The 23,216-nt window shown below is 44.4% G+C and overlaps 1 protein-coding gene across 1 annotated transcript in view; it reads left to right on the top strand.

Moving 5' to 3' along the window:
• The window catches only part of LMF1 (lipase maturation factor 1), a 147,624-nt gene that overhangs the window by 19,081 nt on the left and 105,327 nt on the right, over window positions 1-23,216 (top strand). Inside the window, exon 3 of the mRNA XM_062503441.1 lies at window positions 3,551-3,561. Coding sequence (XP_062359425.1) covers window positions 3,551-3,561 — 11 coding nt within the window. The remainder of the gene's footprint in view (window positions 1-3,550; window positions 3,562-23,216) is intronic.

Genomic DNA, 23,216 nt, shown 5'->3' with positions numbered 1-23,216 from the left:
ATTTTCAGATATGATTGCACACCTCACAGATTATCATGGGATGGATTCCCTGTTTTTAGAGGCGTGAACAGTTCTCTTATCACAACTGTGTTCACTGATTCTTTTTATTATTTCTGGGAATTTACCAGGCTGGTTGTTGCACTCAGCTGAAGTAACAGGCTTAAGGCACGATTTTAAAAAGCCTTATTTATATAAAGTCTTATTTATATATATTTATAAACTACTATCTTTATCTTTATCTTTGTATTTCTTAATATTTATATTTATATCTACATTTCTATTTCTATTCTATATTTCTATTTCTATTTCTATTTCTATTTCTATTTCTATTTCTATTTCTACTTATATCTATACTTTTATTTATACTTGTATCTATACTTATATCTATACCTATATTTATGCTTATATCTATACTTATCTCTATACTTCTATTTATACTTATATTTATACTTATATCTATGCTTATATATACTTTTATTTATACTTGTATCTCTACTTTTATTTATACTTGTATCTCTACTTTTATTTATACTTGTATCTATACTTTTATTTATATTTTTTTATTTATTTAAGACTTATAAAGTCTGTCTATCTTCAGTTTTTTTTTTACCTGTATGTAACAGTGATTCCCTCCCAGTCCTGGAGGATTTCCCACATTTTCTGTGCTTCCATGGCTTGACCCTTTTTAACTGAGACCAGCTTTCCATTCCACTTGGAGGTGGAAGCAGAAATTCCTGCAGTGCCTGAATCCAGTGTCCAGTTCTGTGCATTAAAAAAGAAATCTCTTTATAATAAATAATCTCTTTAGATAAATCTCATTAACCAACACCACCTTTGCTAAACTGGAAGTTCTCAGGGCCTCGTGAACAGAACCCTTTTGGGTTTTTTTTTTGCAACCTGGCTTGATTTTCTTAGCCTCACCCAAACACCCCCCAAAAAACAACAACAAGAAGAAGAAAAGTCAGAATATTTTATTCCTTTGTGGCAGGTGGCTCACGCAGCTTTCCCTGGTGCTGGAATTTTGGCAGGAATCTCCCTTTGGTTGTCTGGGGCTGCTCCGGGGTGGATGAATCCCTGTTCCATCCCTCCCTTCCAGAGGGCAGAATTCAAATTCCTCATTCCCAATTGTTTATTTTATTTTTCGGTGGGTTTGGGTTTGTTGTTGGTTTTTTTTATGGGATGCCTCCCAGTGCAGCTCCCAACTTGTGGGAGACCTCCTGGAAACCTTTTGGGGACCAAATCCTGATGGAGAATTGAAAAAGTGCCTGAACCCAAAGAGCTTTTCCCTCATCCCAGAGCCCGGGGAAGGAGAGGGATTTGGGAAGGAGATGGAATTTACCATCTGGGTTCATTTTTTAATGTTTTTTTATTTTAATGGGAGCTGTTCACAGCAGCTGCAGATTTAGGGATGAGCAGGGAATTCTCCTCCCTCTGGAAATTTAGCTCCACAAGGAGCTGGTGGTGCTGGGCTCTGCTGAGCTGGGAATGGTTTTATTCCATTTTTATTCCAAATTCAGCTGGATTTTCCTCAGAACACCCATAGATGTAAAGGGAAAATCTGTCGGGTTGATCCTATTTTTAATGGACTCTCTTTGGGATATTGTTTTGGGAATGTTTTAAAGATTTAGAGGTCCCTGTCCTGAGCAACCCCTGCATTAAATGTGAATTTATGGGGCAAGTCTGGCTGATGAGAAAATAAAAAAACAATATATAAAAATAAGATTTTTATATACATATACATATATATATAAATGTATGTATATATAAATATATATATGCATATGTAAATATATATATGTATATATATATGTATATATAAATGTATATATATGCATATATATATAAATATGTATATATATGTATATACATGTATATGTATATGTATTTATGCATATAAATAATATTTATATACATTTACTTATATTTATTAAAATTAAATTCTAATTTATAAGTTAGATAGACATCTATTCTATATAATTAAAATATTAAATTTTAGTTTTTATGAAATTTAATATGTTAATTTAAATTTTATTAATTTACATTTTGTATTAAATTTATGTTCTGTGTTTTGCTATATTCTATATTAAATAATATCAAATTACTATATAATATTCAATTATCTATATTTATGAATTTATAATTCATAAATCAATTTATTATTTATATTTTATAATATATTTATATGAATAAATAAATAAAACCCATGCTTTGCACGCAGCAAATCCATGTGTTTTTTTCCTGATTATCTGATGGGAACCTTTCAAACACCAAAATACGAAAAAAAAAAAAAAAACAAACCAAAAAATAAAACCTCATTTTTAAAATAAATAATTCAGTGAACTCATTACAAACACCTTGAAAAGGAAAACTAATTAAGGTTCAAACTCCAAGCTGAAATCTGTGGGAATTGGGTACCTGCCCTGCTTGTACCTATTAAAAATGAAGAAATCCCTGCAAGAATTCCTGCTGATTTTATGGATTCACAGTGGCCCCCTTGGTTTGGTTTCCTTGGAATCTTCAGAGAAATAAATCCACAAGTGTTTGCCCGTCATCACATGATGAGGCCAGGAGGAAAATACAAGATTTTATTTTTTTATTAATTCCTTGGTTGTTTGGGGTTTTTTTTATCCTTTTTTATTTGGTTTTTTTTGGGAATTTTTTTTGTGTTTTTTTTTTTTTTGGGGGGGGTTTTTTTTGTTTATTTGGGTTTGGTTTTTTTTGGGGGGCAATGAGTTTTTTAAATGATCCTCAGGGGGTTCTTAAGTTGTGCCAAGAAATGAGAATAATTCCTGCACCAGGAGCGTGGTGGAGATCAGCAAAGTGAGGTTCACTTAATGGCAGAGAAATTCATAAAAAGCTGCTTTTGTTCTTAATTAAGTTACAAATAATCCTTGGGTTTTTTTCCCTCTTATTAATTAAATTACAAATAATCCTGCTTTTTATTTTCTTTATTAATTAAATTACAAAACATCCTGCTTTTTTTATTTATTTTTCTTTATAAATCAGTAAATCTGCAGGAAATTGTTGTTAAATACGGTGCAAATAGTGAGGTTGATTAGCCCAAAAACTCATCAACAATGAGTATAAAGTGCAATTTATTCAGGATATTTTCAGTCTTATAAATCCTTCTAAAAATATCTTTGAAACCTGGTGTGGGTTTTACTATTGGGTTTTTTTTTTTTTTTGGGGAGGGGGGGTCAGTTAGTTTAATACGCTGCAAATAGAAATAAATAAATAGAAATAAATAAATAGAAATAAATAAATAGAAATAAATACAAAGTCCTGATGTGGGATTGAAGCTGTACTGGGAATAAACAAAATTTAAAACTTGCTCCGATTCCTTGGAGTCTGAGTAGCCCAAAAATTCAGGAATTTCTACAGCAGCATTTTCCCATTTTTGTTACATTTTCCGTGATTCAGGACGGCGTTTAGAAACTCCAGAAGTTGGAAGTGAGGAACAAAAACCAACAAAAAACATCATTCCCTTGAATTTATCAACCCTAATTTTCATTTTAATTTTTTTTTATTTTTGCTTCATTTTGTTTTGCAGGTATTCCTTTGGTAAGTGACTAAAAATGAGCCAAAAGCTGCAGTAATATTTACTTGATCCATTTGTGGGTATGTAGCTTTTCCCCCTATTCCTGTTTTTTGCTCTTCCTCTGGCACGTTTAAATTTTTTATTTCTTTTTCCCCTGCCATATTTGAATTGTGATTTTTACTTTTGCTCTTCCTCTGGCGTGTTAAAATTGTGATTTATTTCTTTTTCGCTGGCATATTTAAACTGTGATTTCATTTTCTCTGGCATATTTAAATTGTGGGTTTTTTTTTTTTAATTTAAGGGTATTTTTTATTAAGTTAATTTTTTTTATTAAGCTTTTGATTACCTTTCACTGCATTTCTTTCTGCCCACATGCCCTTAAAGAAAGGAAATTCTGTAAACTGAGGATGAGGAGAGTTGGTGGAAGGGTCAGGTTTGAGATGAAGGGAATCTGCTCCTCCCAAATTCCCTTTCCACAGGTGATTTGGATATCAGGAACCTTTTATTCCTTTTCCTGGCATGAACTGCAGGTGTTGCTCTTTTGGAGGTCAGATTTTTTATTTTTTTTTTTTTTGTCCCATTTGAATTTTTTTTGTGTTTTCCAACCCATTCCTAAATGGAAGATTAGAAATCCTGCTGGAAGCATTCCTCTCTGTGGAAATATGGTAGGAAAACGAACAAACAAACAAAAAAATAAACTGAATTTTTTTTACAACCATCAGCAACACATCCAGAGGATGAGTAACTCCAGTCCGATTAATCCCCGATTAAATATTAAATATTTAGCAGGGGAGAATTGTGTGGAATGCTGCGTGCATCAGAATGGAAAATTCTCAATATTCCCTTCTCTCATTGAAGAAACTTCACCTCAGCATTCCCAGAAAGCCTCGGGCACATCAAGCCCAGCTTGAATTCCAGAACAATCCATTGGGAATGGGATTCCCAGAGGGAAAAGGGACCAGAGCTCCCAGGAGCAGACAAAGGGAATGGAACCATTCCTGTGCCTCCTGTGAACAACCAGCTCCCGTCTGGGACAGGCTGGGAACACAAATCCCATCTTTGGGGTCTCCACCCGGCCCACGAGCACATTCCTGAAGGGAATGGGAAAACCCAGCCAGGCAGGCTGATTTCAGGTGCAGTAATTCCCAGAAAATCAGCACTTTTCCCTCTGGGAATCCCATTCCCAATGGATTGTTCTGGAATTCAAGATGGGCTTGATGTGCCCGAGGCTTTCTGGGAATGCTGAAGTGAAGTTTCTTCAATGAGAGAAGGGAATATTGAGAATTTTCCATTCTGATGCACGCAGCATTCCACACAATTCTTCCCTGCTAAATATTTAATATTTAATCGGGGATTAATCGGACTGGAGTTACTCATCCTCTGGATGTGTAGAAATTTTATTTTTTTTTCTTTTGGACCAAGACAGACTCAGGACCCTCGAAGTCTCTTCTGAATATCTGGGATTACTTAAAGCCAGGAGGCAGAGCAGGAAAAAAGAGATTGTTCTGGAATTCAAGCTGGGCTTGATGTGCCCGAGGCTTTCTGGGAATGCTGAGGTGAAGTTTCTTCAATGAGAGAAGGGAATATTGAGAATTTTCCATTCTGATGCACGCAGCATTCCACACAATTCTTCCCTGCTAAATATTTAATATTTAATCGGGGATTAATCGGACTGGAGTTACTCATCCTCTGGATGCATAGAAATTTTTTTTATTTTTTTTTTGTTTTTCAAGTGATTTTTTTTTTGTTGTTGTTGTTGGGTTTTTTTTTGGCCTTTCCTCGTGTCCCAAGTGGAGATCCCCCTCCAAGGAGCCCTTTGTACGCAGTGGGGTCTCTCCCTTCCCCGTTTTTGGCGTGAGGGCTCCTCAGGAATGAGATGAAGGAGATGTAAATCTCCAGTTCCTTTTGTTAGAATACAGGAAAACCACAATATTTTTGTTATAATATAGCTGAAACAACAACACTGTCATCCATTGCTGGGGCAGTACATTAAATATTGCTGAGCTCTGGAAGCCTCATTCTTTGGGAGCATCTACTTCAAAGCAAGATCCTTAAAAAAAAAAAAAAATTAAAAAATATTCCTGGAGAGTTCTTTGTAAGTGCTGATTGTTTCCTATCCCCCTCCAGGAAGTGTGGGGTTTTTTGGGTTTTTTTTGCTACATCTCAGGATGGATTTTGGTCACCTCTATTCCAACTCCAGGCTGTCCCTGAGACTTTTAAAGAATTCCAGAGCCTGGAAATGACAACAAGCTGTGGGATCAAGTGATGCTGCCACAGGTTCTGCTCTTTGCTCTTAATCCTGGCAGGGAAAAGTGATTAAAACCACTTTTTTTATTCTGTTCTCACGTGGAGGGAACGAGCTGGGAATGAGGAGGGCAGAGCACCAGGCTGGGCTGCTTTTCCCTGGAAGCTGAGGAGTTTTCTGGGATGCAGATCCTGGAGCGGGCATCAGCCAGGGCTTGTGCAGCTGAGCTGGGATCACCTGAGCTGGGATCAGCTTGGGCTGGGATCAGCTGAGCTGGGATCGGCTGAGCTGGGATCACCTGAGCTGGGATCACCTGAGCTGCAATCACCTGAGCTGGGATCAGCTTGGGCTGGGATCACCTGAGCTGGGATCAGCTGAGCTGGGATCGGCTGAGCTGGGATCAGCTGAGCTGGGATCACCTGAGCTGCAATCACCTGAGCTGGGATCAGCTTGGGCTGGGATCACCTGAGCTGGGATCACCTGAGCTGGGATCGGCTGAGCTGGGATCACCTGAGCTGGGATCGGCTGAGCTGGGATCACCTGAGCTGGGATCACCTGAGCTGGGATCAGCTGAGCTGGCTCGGTTTCACGTCCCTGTGCTGTGAGCCTGGCCTTGGAGCCCGCTGGGTGCCCTCGGTGACGGGGAGGTGGCACCTGGGTCCTTCCCTGGGGATGGGCACAGCTGCAGCCCCAGCTCCGGGGCACTGTGCCTGGCAAGGGCACCGTCCTGGTGACACTGCTCCTGGCTGCCTTTTTGGGGTGGCTTTTTATTTTATTTTTTTTTGGAGGGGGGGGGATGGCTGGCTTTTTTTTATGGTGGCTGGGGGTGTTTTTTTTTGACTGGCTGGTTTTTGTTTTTTGGATGGCTGGCTTCTTTTGCGGTGGCTGGCTTTTATTTGGGGTGGCTAGCTGCCTTTTTGGGATGGCTGGCTACCTTTTTGGGGTGGCTGCCTTCCTTTCTTTTTGGGCTGGCTGTTTTTTGGGGTGGCTGGCTGTGCTGCCTGCCCTCACTGCAACACAGTTGCAGGACCAGGCTGCTCCTCCTGAGTTTTTCTGCCTTCTCCATCCTCATCCTCAATCTCCTCCTCGAGCTTTCCTATTCCAAAGCCTTTCCCTGAGGCTCTCCCTGCTGGAGCCCCTCTCGGGGTGTCCTGGCTCAGCTCTGCCTCTCTCTCCAGGTTCTCTCTGTGCTGCTGGGATCAGAAAGAACCCCCAGAGCCAACTTGCTGCTTTACCCTGAAAATTTTCATTCTCCTGGCTTAGAATGAGACCAGATCTGCCTCCCCAGCTCTTTGCTGTTTCTGACCCCGGGCTCTCTCCTGGAAGCTTCTGCCTCCAAGAATTCCATTTTCTTTTTTCCCAAAGAAAATCTGATTCCATGTAGGGGATTTATTATCCCTGCTCTAGCAGAGGCTTGGAAAAGGTGCTGCTTTTTTCCAGGCTTTCTTTTTCCCCTCTATTTTTCTGCTCTGCCTCCTGGTTTTAAGGAGTCCCAGATATTCAGAAGAGGCTTCGAGGGTCCCGAGTCTGTCTCGGTCCAAAAAAAAAAAAAAAAAAAAAAAAAAAAAAAGTGACACTGGGGAGCTAAAAACAGGAAAAAAAACTGCAAAGGTGGATCTGTGTAGAGTAAAAATCCAGGGAAAATGAGGTCACTGTCCAGAGAGATGCTGGATTGTCCCAGTGGTTACAGGATCCCTGTTCCCAGCAAGGAGCAGGCAGGAAAGGCAGGAATGCATCTGCTGCCCTCGTGGCTATCAATGGGATCATTAAACACAGAGGATGGAGGAGCAGCTGATCCCATTTGACTCCTGATGCTCCAGAGTGTCCTGCTTGGAGCCAAAGCAAATGTTTCCTTAGGGATCATTCCAGAGAGCCTGGCTTCTGCACTCCTTGCAGGCCAGAATTAGAAGCACATTTTAAAAGCAAAAGCTTTTCTTTTTTTGCCTTTTTTTTTTTTCTCCGTCTCCCAGTAAACTTCCTTGTTAGTTTTGGTGTGGAGAAAAGACAGTTCCTGAACAAACTCTGGAGGTTTGGTTTTTTGTTTTTTTTTTTTTTCCCATGTTATCTGTAAACATGGAATGAACAAATAACTGAGCTCCTACCCAAAATAGCCCCCAATTTGATATTGCATCTATTAGCTCAGAATTTGAGCTGAAGCGTGTTTTGATTAGAAGTAGAATAAAAAGTTGAGAGCAGAGTATTTGTAATTCTCCATCACTTGTTAAATCCTCACTCTTTGCTTCAATGCAAATTGTTCCAAGGAGGATTTTCTTTTAAAAGGTCTTCAGGGATGTCGAATTTTAGATGTGCATTGACATAAAATTAAATGTTCGAGTGCACAGCTGGGGTTCTGGGGGAGATGGAGGAGATGTTTCTGCTCCCTGAGTGTTCCCAGGCAAGGGGGGAAGTTTTCCTTTAGCTGCACCAGCCTGGAGAGCAGCTCTGTGCTCATGGAGGAAAATGAGAGGGAAATGAAACAACTGAGGTCAAACTTCACTGGTGCAAGGCCCAAAGCTTGGCTTAAGGTGGGGATGGGCTGAGCTCAGAGCTAAGCTGGAGATCCAGGCTTCCCAAGAGAATTCCCTGGCGGAGAAGCTGTGGCTGCTCCATCCCTGGAGGAGTTCAAGTCCAAGGCTGGAGTGAACGTGGAGCAGTGGGAATCTGCCCATGGCAGGTGCTGGAGCTGGACCAACCCAAAGGTCCCTTCCAGCCCAGCCCAGCGTGGGATTCTGAGAATTCCCATGGCTCTGTGACTGGGGACACCCTGCCAGCTGCTCTGTGTCATTCCCAGGGAACTTTGCTCCCTTCCCACCCTGGATCTGAGTGTCCCAGATCCCCTGGGAAGGTCTGGACACCCAGCTGGCCACGGGCTGCTCTTTGTTCATCCCCCCACACCACCGCTCCTGTCCCTGCCTCGTGTTGGGGTCTGCTGTTCCTGTTGCTGGTGTAAGAGTGGGAAACTTTTCTCTCTGTCTTATTAAATCTATTTTTCAAGCTGTCACTTAAGCAGGTCTAGTGACAGAGTCGGATGTTTATGTGGCCCTGGACACTTGAACTCTGGTGTTTTCAATCACAACAGCACCTTTTGCCAGCCGGTCTGAATTAAAAACTCCCCCTGACCTTTTACCCCCGGCCCTCTTAAATTCATGCTTTAAAAACAGCTTAATGAGGGGTTTACTGGCCCAATTGGAAGTTTTTATTAAAACCTATTAGTGAGCTGGAGCAGCCTGCCTGAAGGAAACGATTAGGCCAGAGCAGCTCAGCTCAGAGCTGGCCCTTAGCCACTCCAGGTTTTCCCTAAACTGCTTCCAGACCCACGTTAACCCCAAAGCTGCAGCCTGCACGGAATTCATATCCTCTGCTTTAATTTATGCCTCATCTGATTCCCTGCCCAGTCTCACCCCTTGTTTGGGTTTAATGTTGTTAGTCCTGCCTTAAAGGGCAGTGAAGCCTCGGATTGAGCCTGGCTCGTTTGGGAACCTCAAATTGAGGGAGGTGTTCCCCCAAATCTTCTGCTGGCCCAGGGATGAGGTGTGAAGAGAGCCACGATGCTCCCGTAGCCCTGGGAGAGCTTTCCATGGGGAACATCCCAGCACTGTGCAGTTGGAGATGCACTGGTGGAACAGCCAGGGGTGGAGGTGAAATTGGGTTTTCTGGAGATCACAGACAGGAGCCAGAGCGTGGAAATCCCAGCTGGATTCTGCTGTGGACTTCCAGTTGGATCTCGGCTTGTTTTCTCTGTGTTTGATATTTACAATCGGGCCAGTGCTTCTTGCCCGAGTTCAAAATCAACCTTCCAAGGTGGCTGAAGCCTTGGAGATGTTAGCTCCATGTTCTTACCTCCATGGATTTGAGGGATCCGGGTCACAGCTCCAGCTTCTCAGGAAAATCCTCCAGTGGGAAGTGGCCCTGCCCAGGCAGGGGTTGGAATGGGATGGGCTTTGAGGTCCCTTCCAGCCCAAACCATCCCAGGGCTCTGGAAAGCCAAACCACAGGCTGAGATTTGGCCTCTCCCTTCCAAAACCTGGTTTTAACCTGGAAACGAGCCAGATTCCCTTCTGATAAGACAACAGCAGCAAAATGAACGGGGCGGGGGGGGGGGGGGGAAGCAGGAATTTCCCAATATACCAACCAGGCTGCTGTTCAGTTGACAAATATTTTGGTTCTGGGATGCACCCTGAGCATGATAAAGCAGAAACCATCCCGAAACAAAAAGCAGCCCCACATTCCATGAGTGTCACCTCCTGCCTGTGCTCCTCCTGGCACCTGGATGCACCGACCTCGGTACATTTAGCAAAGAATGTTTAAGGAGCAATCTGCCATTAAAGTTATTACTGTAAAGTAGTGCCTTTGATTGCGGCAATTATGCAAATGAGCTGGAGGGATAAAATACTTCTTAACGAGGCCTGGTGGAACTGGTGGTGCTGGAAGGAGTGCAGAACTTCTCCAAAGAGATTTCCACGTGTGGAATTTTCTTCCAGCCCTTTGCCATGTTCCTGGATCTCGACCTGTGGCACTGCTGACCGGCCTGCGGATGTGATTTTTATTTTCCCTTAATCCAGGAATGTAAGTGGGTGGAATGGGAACGCTGGCCTTGCAGAAACTGGGAAAGCCTTTCCCTAAGCAAATTGTTTCTGCACAGCTCTTGTGACCGACTTTTGGCCCGGCCTTGAGAAAAAGGAAACGAAGAAAAATGCCTTTTTCAGGCAGGGGTGTTGTTCTGGGGAGAAATTCGGGAAGAATTTCTCCATGGAAAGGGTGGTCAGACCTTGGAAGGGAGGTTTGGAGTGCCCATCCCTGGAAGTGTCCCAAGAATTCCTGGATGTGGCACTCAGAGCTCTGGTGGGGACCAGGCACAGCTGGGACTGGATGATCCTGGAGGGCTTTCCCAACCTCAGGGATTGTGGGATTTTGTGATCTTTCTCTAAAAACGGACTTGGTGATGTTCCTGGAGGTCTCTCCCAACTTTCCTGATCGTGGCATTCCGTGATTTCCATGAGAAGAGGTGGATGGGGCTGGGTGACTCCCAGGGGTGGAGATCTCCTTGGTTGAGGCTCTCAGATTGAAGCGTGGCCAAGTTCACTGGAATTGTCTCCAACGTTTGTTTCAAAGCTGAGGCCTGGATCCTGGTCTCCCATCGTTTGGGAAAACGTGGCCTGCAGTTAGATGGGAAGTGCCTGGTGTTGGATGTGGCTGAGGGAATTCTCTCCCAGTTTGGACTGGGTTGAAAAAGAGAGAAAGGCACATTCTATATGGACAGATGGTGACAGGATAAAGGGAAGAGGTTTTAAACTGCCAGAGGGCAGGGGTAGATGGGATACTGGGAAGGAATTCCTCCCTGGGAGGGTGAGGAGAGGCTGGGATGGAATTCCCAGAGAAGCTGTGGCTGCCCCTGGATCCCTGCAAGTGTCCAAGGCCAGGCTGGAGCACCCTGGGATAGTGGAGAGTGTTGGGATTGGAACTGGATGAGCTTAAACATCCCTTCCAACCCAAGCCCTTCATGATTCTACACTAGGAGAAAGGCAGTTAGTTTAATTACCTGTTAGTTTAATTAATTAGTTTAATTGCTGTTGGTGTGTAAGACTGAACCTGTCCACGGGTTCACCTGCAGAGTTTGATGGTGGCCCTGAGCTCTCCTGAGCTCCTTGTCAAGCCAGGATTGTCTCTCTGTTATCTCTCCTGGATTTGTGTTCAGCCTCCCATTAAACCCACGGCTGTTCCCAGCTCTCCTTCTGTGCCAGAACTTCTCCTGGGGTTCAGGGAAGTGCCAGCTCAGTTCTTTGAAAAATACCAAAACCTTACAGCAGCCTTTTCCCAGCGAGGTGGATCTGGGCTACACCTCACGTTTTGAGGAGGATTTGATGTCCGAACATCCCAGCTCGGGCTCATTGCTCCCTGTTTGTGATGAAAAGGTTTTGTTTTTTTTAACCAAGAAAAGCTTGTTATAAATTCACTGTAAACCAAAGAAGTGCTGTCACCACTTTGAGCTGAAGGTCAGATCGGGTGACAATGTCCAGGGGGTGACCTGGACACTGCAGCCACTCCTTTGGGGTTTAAAGGAGATCCCATGGAATTCCCCAGCTGGAATGTGGCTGGGAAGGGGTGATGAATTCCCCCAGCTCCTTCAGGAATGGGAATTTTAACGACCCCAGTGACACAATCCTCGTTTTGTGCATCCTTCAGGAAAGCTGAGCCCCACAGCCCGGGCTGTGCTGGGATTTGGGATGGGAGCTGTGACATGGCCAGTGTCACCTGCAGGGCTCTGTGGCACACGAGGACTTGCAAAAGAAAATCGGGGATGTGGGACTGCTCTGAGCCTGCTCCAGGTGTGGTCACAGATATCCTGGGAGTTGTTGTTGTTTTTCTCCCATTTCATTGCAAAAGATGAGTTTTTCCTTCTGGAAAACCCGAATCCCCCAGAAAGGCTGAGCTGCAATGCCCACACAAAGTGCTCCTGCAAATATTGTATTGTGTGATTATTTTCAGCTTTTCGCTCTCTTTTTGGGAAAAAAAAAAAAAACACCAAAAAACAAAATAAAACCACCCAGCCAAGCGTTTTAAAGAGGATTTTTGGCAGGTGCAGAGAACATTGGCTTTATTTTATGGGATCATGGAATGGTTTGGGTTGGAAGGCACCTCAGAGCTCACCTTGCTCCATGAGCAGGGGCATCCAGGTTGTTCCAACCTGATTTATGGAATTCTGCCGAATTTTAAACCTTTGTGCTCGAAGGGTCTTGAGATGCCAAGCAACTTTGGCACTTCTTGTCCCTGCAGTATTTTCCAACTGTCCCAACCTCCAGGGAAAATCCCCCTGCTTGGCTCCACGTGGAAACAATCAGCTCTAGGGAACGTTTGGTGAGCCCAGGACCCACCTAAAAGCAGAATCCACCTCGGAATTGGGAGACAGGAAGGTTTTTCTGATTTTTTCGGGAGAAAGACAAGCTGGGGAGGCTCCAGTGAAAACAATGGATCAGTGCTGGCTCCCACAGGCTGACTCTTCTCAGCATGGAACTCTTTGAATTCCCTGTTCTGTCTCCAGGCTTTTGATGGAGGGAGGATGAGAGTTGGGCAGAGCTTCCTCCAAGGCTTGCTCCCATCCAAAGTTCAGGTCTGGCACGGGGGAGGAAGTTTGATTTTTATTTTTTGTATTTTCCTCAAGTTAAATAAACCTTGATGTGCAGAGTAACCCCTGGATAATCACAATAAACCAAAGGGCATCCAAGGAGCTGCTGGAGTTTTCCTTTTCCGTTATCCACTGTCATTTCCAACATCTGATTTATCTGTGCCATTTTTCTGCCCTGATCTACATCCCATAAAAGATTTCTGGCAGGGATTTGTGAGGATGATTCCAGCTCTTCCTATGGATTTTTGGAGCACCGTTTAATCCTGGGGATGATGAGTCCTGGTGGATGTTCCTCTGTGGAAGGATTGTTCATTAAAGGCTTGGAATCTCTGCATTGGACATCTCAGGGCAGCTGGAAGTTTTGTGGAAGGTTGGACCCTTTTTAAGGATTCCAACTCTTGGGATATTCTCCATCCTTGGAATTGATGGAAGTTTGGGTGGATTTTGGTTGCTTTCCTTCAGGAATGTTTGATGAGCAGAGAAGAAGTTTGGGTCAGGTTAAATGGCCTCGATTTTTTTGGTCTTTTTTTAATCACTGAAAAAGTTCTTGGTCTGGAGCACCTTCTCCATCTCCCTGCAGGATCCCAGCTGGAAGCAGCCACAGCATTGCACTGGAAACGGGGTGAAAAAATTCAGTTTCCCTGCCCATTCCTATCTGGTACTTTCTTTTGGCCATGGATTAAAAATCCATTGGTTTGAGCAATAAAATTAAGGCTTTTCTCCAGGACATTTTTTCCTGTGTTCTTATCTATTCTTGTCCCTGCTGGAAGGAGGAGAAGGAATGGTGTGAGATTGGGTTTTTTTCTCCTTCTTTTAAGTTGTCTTCTTAGGGATATTTATTTGACAGCTCGATGCTACTGAAGGTTAAATATTGTTTAATTGTATTTATGCTGGCAGAGCCCCTTTTGAATTCTCTGGGATTCTTCACAAGTCTCTATTTTGAGGTTTATTGCATTTTTTTGTGTTCCCTCTGTGCATCAGAACTGGTGGCAGTGAGAGCCAGAGGTCAAGTTTGATCTTCCTCTAAATCCTTGATCTGCCTGGAGCAGGGAACAAACTCCATGAATGGAACTGTCTGTGCATTTCTTCTTGAAGTTCCTTTGGCCAAAAATGTTATTTCCTTGATATTATTTGTGGGGTTGAGCAGATTTCTGGATCAACGAAAGGAAAGTCAGGTTGTTGGGGGTTTTTTTGTTTTGTTTTTTTTTTTTTAATTGATGCAGTTCTTTTTGCCTTGCCGTCTTTAAATTGGGAAGGAAACGTGTCGGAGTTGAGAGATAAATACAAATTTAGACTTCGGTGGTAACAGGGATTGTGTGGCTCAGTGAGTTTGTGCACGTGAGAACATCTTAGCAACCGGATTTTCTGTATTTCCCTTCCTCTCCTCCCTTTAAATGGGAGCAGGAGCTCATTGATGACTGAGCATCATTAAAAACCAGGGTTGGAAGGGACTTTGTGGGGTTTCACTGCATCACCTGAATTCCTGATTTGGGGTTAAATCCAAAGATCAGATGTGCCAAACCTGAAGGAAAAGAGCAGAAAGTGGGAGCTGTGCTTGAGCCGTGGCTCCAAAAGCTCAGGGAGCTCAGGAACGGAGCTGCCACTTTCCCTGCTGTCCCCAGGGTTTGTTTGTTGACAGGAATTTCCTGGGAGTCAAAATCTTTTGTGTTTTTCTGTCCTTCTTTCCTGCTTCCTGCTGAGCCCTGTGTGGGCTGCCTCGATTTCCTGAAATAATTCCAGGGTGTCCCATGTTCTCATTCCTGATTTCGGGGGCCAGTGCTACCTAACCAAATATTTCTGGCCACCCCCTCACTGCATCCCTGAAACTCCTCAAGAAATGGGATTCATTTATTTACTTTAAGCCCAGTGAAATGATTTTCTCATGGGCTTTTTTTCCATCCCCAGGCCGGGTGAAACCGCAGTGTTGAGCCATCCTCTCCCCAGCCACCCCTGGGAAGCTGGAAGGAGCCAAGGTACATATTTGCTGTTACTCCAAGCAGATAAGTGTCAGGATTTCAAAGCAAATTCCAGCTGCACCTCAGCTCCCGTGCCTGGGCTCGGAGCAGTCACTGCTTTTCTGGCAGTCCTCTGGTGTTTTCCTGTTTTTCCCTTTTTATTTTTTTTTTTTTTTTTTTTAAGGATGCATCCCCAAAATTGCCTGTCCTGCAGGAGAGAAGGCTCCAGGGTGACCTACTCAGGGATTTTGGCACCTGAAGGAGCCACAAGAAATACGGAGCTCTGCTGTGCTCTCTTCTCTTTATTTCCACATTTTTAGAGGCTTCAAAGATGATTTTTCTTTCGTATATGTGCTTATGTGGTCACTTGGAGTGGGAAATGGGATGAAAGGATCCTTGGAGGGGGGAAAAGAGCCATGGAGCAGGATGAGGAGGAGAAACCTCCTGGGAAATGGCTCTCGTCCCTTGTTTTGGGTTGCCAAGGGAATGCTGTTATTTTGGACGTTTCCACATTTTTAGATACTTCAAAAATAATTTCTATTTAATATCTGTGCTTATGTGGTCACTTAGAGTGGGAGGAGGTGTGAAAGGATCCTTGTAGGGGAAAAGAGCCATGGAAAAGGTGAAGGATGAGGGGCAGAAACCTCCAGGGAAATGCTTCTTGTCCCTTGTTTTGGGTTCTTGAGGAATGCTGTTATTTTGGAAGGGAGAAGCCGTGTGATGTGTCTGCCAGAGTGCCAGCACAGCCCTTTGTCACCGATTGTCACCAGGGCAAAAGCTGCCAGCGGATTTTTATTCCATTAAACAGCGGGGGGAAATGCCAGGTGTAAATCTGGGCCAGGGTCAGTGCCCCTGGACTTGCCCAGCTGTGCTGGATATCTCAGCCTGGAGAGACAGAAATTCCCAGAGGGATGGGGAAGGCAGTGCCAGGGGGTGTCCGAGGGGATAATGCAGAGCTGTAGCTCTCCCCATCTGTCCTTTGCTAAGCTTCCAAATCCCACTTTTCGTCCCCTTTATCACAACATGTAATAGAAATATTTTCCATTCTCATTTACGTGGCTTCTTAATATTCCTAATAACATCCCTAATGACGTTCTTCTGGCTCATTCAGCTTTTCAGACACACAGTGGCCAGGGAGAGAGAGGAGGAGAACAATTTTAAAGTCGAGATTTGGTGGTTTAGGATCAACCCTTTAAACGTGAGCTGCAGCAAATCCAGCTCTGGGCTTGATGTTTCCATGGAATGGCCCCGATGTGACCTGGCTGTGCCCGGGGCCATTCCCACTCTCCTGCACATCCACGGGCACAGCACTGGGAGCTGTGTCCCCAAAGGCTCCAGGATTTCCAGGATTTTGGCTGTCACACCCTCGGGGTGGGAGCTGGAAGCTGTGGGAGCCTGGGGAGATTCAATCCCATAGTGTCATTTGGGATTTCAAGTCACCTCCCAAATCCCAAACCAGGAGCGATGCAGAGCCTGGAGCAGGGATCCATCCCTTTATCCCATCCCTTTATCCCATCCCTTTATCCCATCCCTTTATCCCATCCCATCCCTTTATCCCATCCCTTTATCCCATCCCATTCCATCCCTTTATCCCATCCCATCCCTTTATCCCACCCCATCCCATCCCATCCCATCCCATCCCATCCCATCCCATCCCATCCCATCCCATCCCATCCCATCCCATCCCATCCCATCCCATCCCATCCCATCCCATCCCATCCCTGGGGGTTCTCCGTGGCCTGCTGGGTGTTTGATCCCTGCTGTAGCTCCAGTGATGATTTCATCTCTTTTTTTAAGATTTATTTTAAAAGAAACTCACTGGATGCTGCTATTTCCCCCTCCAGGAACAGGGAGAGCTCAGGGAAAATGCTCCCGAGATGGTTAAGCAAGGGAATTTGGCCAGGACTTTCTGGTACACAGCTTGGACAGTTAAAAATAATTTATTAGGATATTTTCCCATCTGTTTGTTATTATTAAATATGAAGGACTGTTGTTGCACAATCTTACCTTTTGGATTTATGGCCAGAAGAAATCGGTGGCGGTTTTTATTGAGTACCTTTTAACTCTGACTCAGTTACAAACAGCATTTTGAACTTCTTGGTGAGGCTTTAAAGTAAAATGAAATTAAAGCAGCTCCCAACACGTGCTGCTCTTTAAGGATCAGCACTTTGTCTTTGGAGAATTATCTGATAATTGTTGTTATTATTATTGTACAGGAGTATCTTGAAGTGTTTGGTTTCATTTTGGAGTCCACAGGTGTTAAAAACTCCCCTCCCTGCAGAGGCATCAGGAAGAGGATCTGGGCTCTTTGGAAATGCAGTTTTCCCTCCTTTGGGAAGCTCTGCTGTGCTCTCTTCCCTTTACTTCCACATTTTTAGATGCTTCCAAAAATAATTTCTCTTCAATACCTGTGCTCGTGTGGTCCCTTAGGGTGGGACACTCTCCCTTTATAAAGGGTTCATCCCTTAAATCCTTTTCCAGCCCAGCTGAGAATTTGCAATTAGATTATTTGTGAGGTCTCTTCCAGCCCAAATCATCGCCATTCTATAAAATAAGAATATTTTTGTGCATAATCCCCAATACCATTTAAAAACTGGGCTGGTTAATAATTATTTTAACAGAGAACAGATATTTTCCATTTGGATTTCCCTTTTCTCGTTTCCAGGGATTTTTAACCTGAACATTTCTCCCTCCTCTTGCAGCCAGGGTGTCACTGGGGTGCCACACGTGGCCTGGCGTGGTTGATAAATCACCAGGATAAGCAGTGCTGGTGTTCCAGCTGCCTTCCCACGTGCTTCCACTTAGGGAATTCCAGCCCCCAGCTTCCCTGACAAATTCCCCATCGATGACTGAACATTTGCATCAAAGCCTGGGCAGTGATTTCTGTCGAGAAATTGAATTCTTGGAGCAAGATCCACTTGAAATTGCAGGATTAAAGCAGTGGCAGGGTATTTCCCCAGGTTTTAGGGTATGGAGGATTATTTGTCTGGAAAATCCCTGATCTATATCTGCTTTTTTACAATTTTACAATTCCAGGTTGGTTTTATGTTGCTGAGCACTTTAAAAAAAAAAAGCGGTTTTGGTTTTTTTTGGGGTTTTTTTTTCTGGATCTTTCTTTTCTGGGTGCACCATGATCTCAATGGTCCCTCCCACCCCACAGCATTGTAGGATTTTCATTCTGATTTAATAAGTGCAGAGCGAGGACTGAAATCATTCATCTGGTTCATTTTAGGCACTGAAGTCATTTGGATTCCTTACAGGTCCAAGGAGCCTTGTGGTGCTGGGACATCTGTGAGGAGCTGTTTAATATCACTTGTCACTGCCCTGGCTGATTGCTGTTTTTCATGTGGTCGATTCCAGAGGTTTCCAGCAAAATGTAAAAAGCTGCTTCTTCAAATGGGAAGCAAAAAAAAAAAAAAAAAAAAAAATTAAAAAAATCCTTAATTCCACGGCGGGGAAGTGGCTGTGATGTCACTCACATGGCAAAGCCACCACCCAGGCAGCACAGGGGAAAATCTGAGCTTGTGTTATCATGGAACTGCTGGATCCTTCCAGCTGGCAGCAGGACTCAGGGAATGGGAATTATTTTTTTTGGGGGGGGAAAAAAAAACCCCACTGTTTTCCTGCAGCCCTGCTCCCTTCTCCAGGAAGGCTCCGTGGTGTTTGCAGCAGGAGAGCTTTGGAGCTGCCCTAGGTGGATTTTTGCTGGGTTATCCAACCTTGTGACTTTCTCCAGGAGCCATGAAAATGAGGTTGGAGAGGCCCTGGCACGGAATTCCCAAAGGAGCTGTGGCTGTCCCTGGATCCCTGGAGATGTCCAAGGGCAGGCTGGAGCAGCTGGGCTGGAGGGAAGTGTCCCTGCCCATGGAAAAGGGGTGAAATGAGCTCATCTTCAAAGTCCCTTCCCACCCATCCCAAAACCATCCCAGGACTCTCTGACTTCAAATTCTCACTGCACTCTGTGTTACTTTGTTGAGTTATTGCTGAACTGGTTCCTTTGTTCTGTTTCATTTTGGTTTGGGGTTTTTTTGTTGGTTTTTTTTTTTTTATTTTTTTTTTATTTTTTTGGGTTTGTTCTGTTTATTTTTTTGTTTTGTTTTTTGGGTGATTTGTTGTTTGTTCGGGGGTTTTTTTGTTTTTTTTTTTGTTTGTTTGGTTTTGGTTTTGTTTTCGTTTTGTTTGGGTTTTTTGTTTTGTTTTGTTTTGGATTTTTTATTGTTTTTGGATCACCAGGCATATTTTCAGCCTTGGCCCATAATTCAGGTGTCTGACCATCAGCATTTCTGCCTCTTTTCACCGTGCAGGGTGAGAACAATTTTTTAACCCAGCTGATTTCTTCCCACTTGTCCCACAGCCACCAAAAAGCTGCTGCTTCCTCCTCCATCTCCTCAGACCTCTTTAAAACCAGCTTTTGAAAGCAGCTTTTTGATTTCCTGAGATCCACATTTGGTCTCCTCCCTCTTCCCCCCCCCTCCCTTTGTTCCTGGAGGTTCAAGCTGTGGGTGTTGGGGTCACTTTGGTCACTTCTGTTGCAAAAGTCCTGGATGAAAGCAGCCCTGGATCGCAGCAGATTTCCAGCCCCAAATCTTCCTTGGAGCTGTTGAGTTCCACGAGGGATGGGGCTGAACGGAGACTCTTGTTTGCTTTTTTTTTGGGATTGAGGGATGTCCAAAAGGACCTGTCAATACCCATTTTCTTATTTAATTGTAATCCTGAAAAACAGCCTTGAGCATGCGCAGAGAAAATTCCCCTTTTAGTATCAAAAAAAAAATCATATTTCTAGGTACTGGAGTGGTTTTGTCATGGTCTCTTGTTTAAATGGGATCCTTTTGTGTTGTTTGGTTGGTTTTGGGTTTTTTGTTTTTGTTTTTTTTTTTTTTTTAAGGTTTTGGGTGTGAAAGATGTCACAGAAATCCTGGAATCATTCAGATTGGAAAAAAACCTCTGAGACTTTTAAGTCCCCACCTTGTCCCCAGCCCAGAGCACTGAGTGCCACCTCCAGGGATGGGGACTTCAAACCTCCCTGGGCACTTCCAGTGCCTGAAACCCTTTCCATGAAAAACTTCCTTCTGCACTGCTAAATTCCATCAGGAACCACTCACGGCCTTCTCTTAGAATTTAGGGGGGGAAAAAAAAAATCTTCCTGGGAAGAGTTGTCAAACCCTGTGAGAGGCTGCCCAGGGCAGTGGTGGAGCCACCATCCCTGGAATTGTTCCAAACCCACGTGGATGTGGCACTTGGGGACGCGGGGAGCGTGGTGGCTTTGGATTGATCACTGGACTTGAGGATTTAAGAGAAGTTTTCCAACCTTGAAAATTCCACAATTCTCACACAGACCTTTCAGATCCCAGCTTTGGTGTCTCTCCTGTGTCTGGTGGGTGCTGGACAGGGATATCTGCCTTGAGGTTAATCAGTTATTCAACAATTTTTACCCTACTCTGTAGACAAGCTGTGCTTTAAAAACACTATTCAGGAAAAAAAACAAAAATTCAGGGAGGCAGAGATGATATTCCATGAGACATTCACTTCAAATCCATGGGGAAAACCATCCCCTGGCCTGGATTTATCTCCTGCAAACGCTCAGGGTGAAACTTGTGCTCAGACTGGATCTCTGCAGGGCACTGGGGGCCAGCAGAAAGAAATTTGTTTAATTTGATTTCTTCATTTGGAGGCTGGCTCGCTGTCTGCTGGCAGAAACCCTGGCCAGGTGCTTTCGTGGGGTTGGCTTGAATTTGTTGTGCGAGCAGGGAATGGAGTTTGGGATGGGAGGAGAGCAGGTGGGATCTGACCTGGAGCAGAGGCTGGGCAGAGTTCAAGGAATTAATTTATTTAGGGATTTATTAAAAAGCCTTTAAAGGATTCACCTTGGGCAGTGCAAGAGCCTGGTTGAGGCTACACCAAGATGGGTGACTGGTCATGAGTTTTCACACTTTTGTAAGTTTTGGTCCATTTCCATCTTGGGGTTCATTGTCCAATCCCAGCTCCAGGTTCTGCAGTCCCATCCTCCCAGATTCTCTCCTCAGTTCTCTGCTGTTTGCACTTTTTGGGGGCTGGAGCTGTAAAAGTGGCTGGAGAAGGATTGGTTTGTGTGACCGAGCTGTGAGGAGAACTCGCTGACCCTTCGTATGGAGTTCAGAGTTATATCCTAATGCAGAATCGGGAAAATACGAAAGATAAAGCTGAAGGCATCAGGGGGAACAGCTGCTCACGGGTTCCAAAGCTGCCAGAAAAGAAGAAAGATTGAACACCCAGCACCCAGCACCTGTTTGGAGCAGTTCAGCTCCTGGGGCACATGGCACGGGGAGGAGCAGATGGAAGGAGCGTAGCAGGTTGTGCAAAAATCTGGGAATCACCATGGGACGAGTGGGAATGCGCTGCCGTGTCCTCGTGCAGGGCTGAAGGGATGTCTTGGGATTTCTGCTTTTCTGTTTTTCATATCTTTGTAGCAGATTTGGAGCTGCAATCACCTGCTCCTGGTGGTGTCATTGTCCTGGGTCTGTCCTGTTCCCATTTCTCAGCCAGGCCCTTCCAGCAATTCCCATTCCATTTATTCATTTATTCCCTGTGGGCTGTGTGTCCCACAAGCTCTGCTTTTCTTCAGGTTGGACATCAGCAGGAATTTCTCCATGGAAAGGGTGGTCAGGCCTTGGAAGGGAGGTTTGGAGTGCCCATCCCTGGAGGTGTCCCAGGAATTCCTGGATGTGGCACTCAGAGCTCTGGTGGGGACCAGGCACAGCTGGGACTGGATGATCCTGGAGGGCTTTCCCAACCTCAGGGATTGTGGGATTTTGTGATCTTTCTCTAAAAACGGACTTGGTGATGTTCCTGGAGGTCTCTCCCAACTTTCCTGATCGTGGCATTCCATGATTTCCATGAGAAGAGGTGGATGGGGCTGGGTGACTCCCAGGGGTGGAGATCTCCTTGGTTGAGGCTCTCAGATTGAAGCGTGGCCAAGTTCACTGGAATTGTCTCCAACGTTTGTTTCAAAGCTGAGGCCTGGATCCTGGTCTCCCATCATTTGGGAAAACGTGGCCTGCAGTTAGATGGGAAGTGTTCTGGTGTCTGATTTGGTGACCCTGGAGGGCTTTTCCAGCTTAAATCATCCCGGGTTGATTTTCTTCCCTTTGTGCCCAGCCTCATCCCTGCTGTCTTTGAATTATCAGGAAACCCTGGGAATGCTTTGAGCCATTCCTGGGTCTTGTTCCCCTCCCTCCCTGGGATTCGAGGCACAGGCTGTGTGGGGATTTTCAGGGATGGTCGAGATGTTGAGAATCCTGGAATGGTTTGGGTTTGGAAATCTCATCCAGTCCAACCCAAGCACCTCCCAGGGTGCTCCAAGCCCTGTCCAGCCTGGCCTTGGACACTTCCAGGGATGGAGCAGCCACAAATTCTCTGGAGAAGAGGATTTCAGGGAATGCTGTTCCCCATCTCCGGGGACATCTCACCCTCCCTGACCACTGTGGACACCTTCTCCTCACCTTGAAGCTGGAGAGCTCCTGGTTGTTCACAGCAACAGGGGCTGAACTTATTTTCCTTCCTTGAAGACAGAGTAATTAAATCCAGTATGTACAGATCCCTCAAATTGACAGCCGCCCACAGAGCTAAAAACAGGAAATCCATTAACTTCATTATTTAAAAAATAAAATAAAAATCTTCCCAACTGATTCCTCTGTCACTTAAAGTTCTGCATGGAAGGAGGGCTAATTTAACGCTGCATTAACTCCCTGTTATCACCCTCCTGTTACCTAAGTAGTTCCTAATGACTACCCTAGAGAGCACTTGGAAGCTTTTAAAAGTTTTTATGCTAAATTTTTTTTTTTTCTGGGTAGTTTATACTTTAAGAACAAAAGTTCCTGCTAACATTCTCCCAAATCTTCCAACAAGAGCCAGAACTTTTCTGGTGGCTGCAGAAATGTGGAGTATCCCCAAGGTTTGAGGTGAATTTGGTGAGCAAGAAATGGGAAATATTTAATGGTGTTGGTAGAAGATGGGTTTGGGAAGCTGGGTCCGATCCCGCTGACCAAAAGGGGTTTGTGAGCTTCAGCAAAGAGTTTTGGCTCTCAGAGCCCCAAAAAGCCTCGAGACCCCATCTGTGAGAGGTGTCCCTTTGTTCTGGGGTCTGCGAGTGAGAGGCACTGCTGAAATAAATCCATTTGGATTTTTGATATAAATTTAAATTTTTTAAAAGTTTTTCATTAAGAAACAATAAATCACAGTTTCTCCTCATTGTCTCTTCCTCAGAGATCTGATGGGCAATTTCTTCCTTTTTTAATCATTTATCCTTTCTCTGTCTTGGTCCAACTCTGCTTCTCAGAGCAGCACCTCAGAATTTGTTTTTGTTTTTTTTTTTTGAGG

The sequence above is a fragment of the Cinclus cinclus genome, chromosome 16 (assembly GCF_963662255.1).
Source record: "Cinclus cinclus chromosome 16, bCinCin1.1, whole genome shotgun sequence".
NCBI lineage: Eukaryota > Metazoa > Chordata > Aves > Passeriformes > Cinclidae > Cinclus > Cinclus cinclus.
Note: the sequence above shows the minus strand (reverse complement) of the source record. Positions and strands in the feature narration are given on the sequence as shown.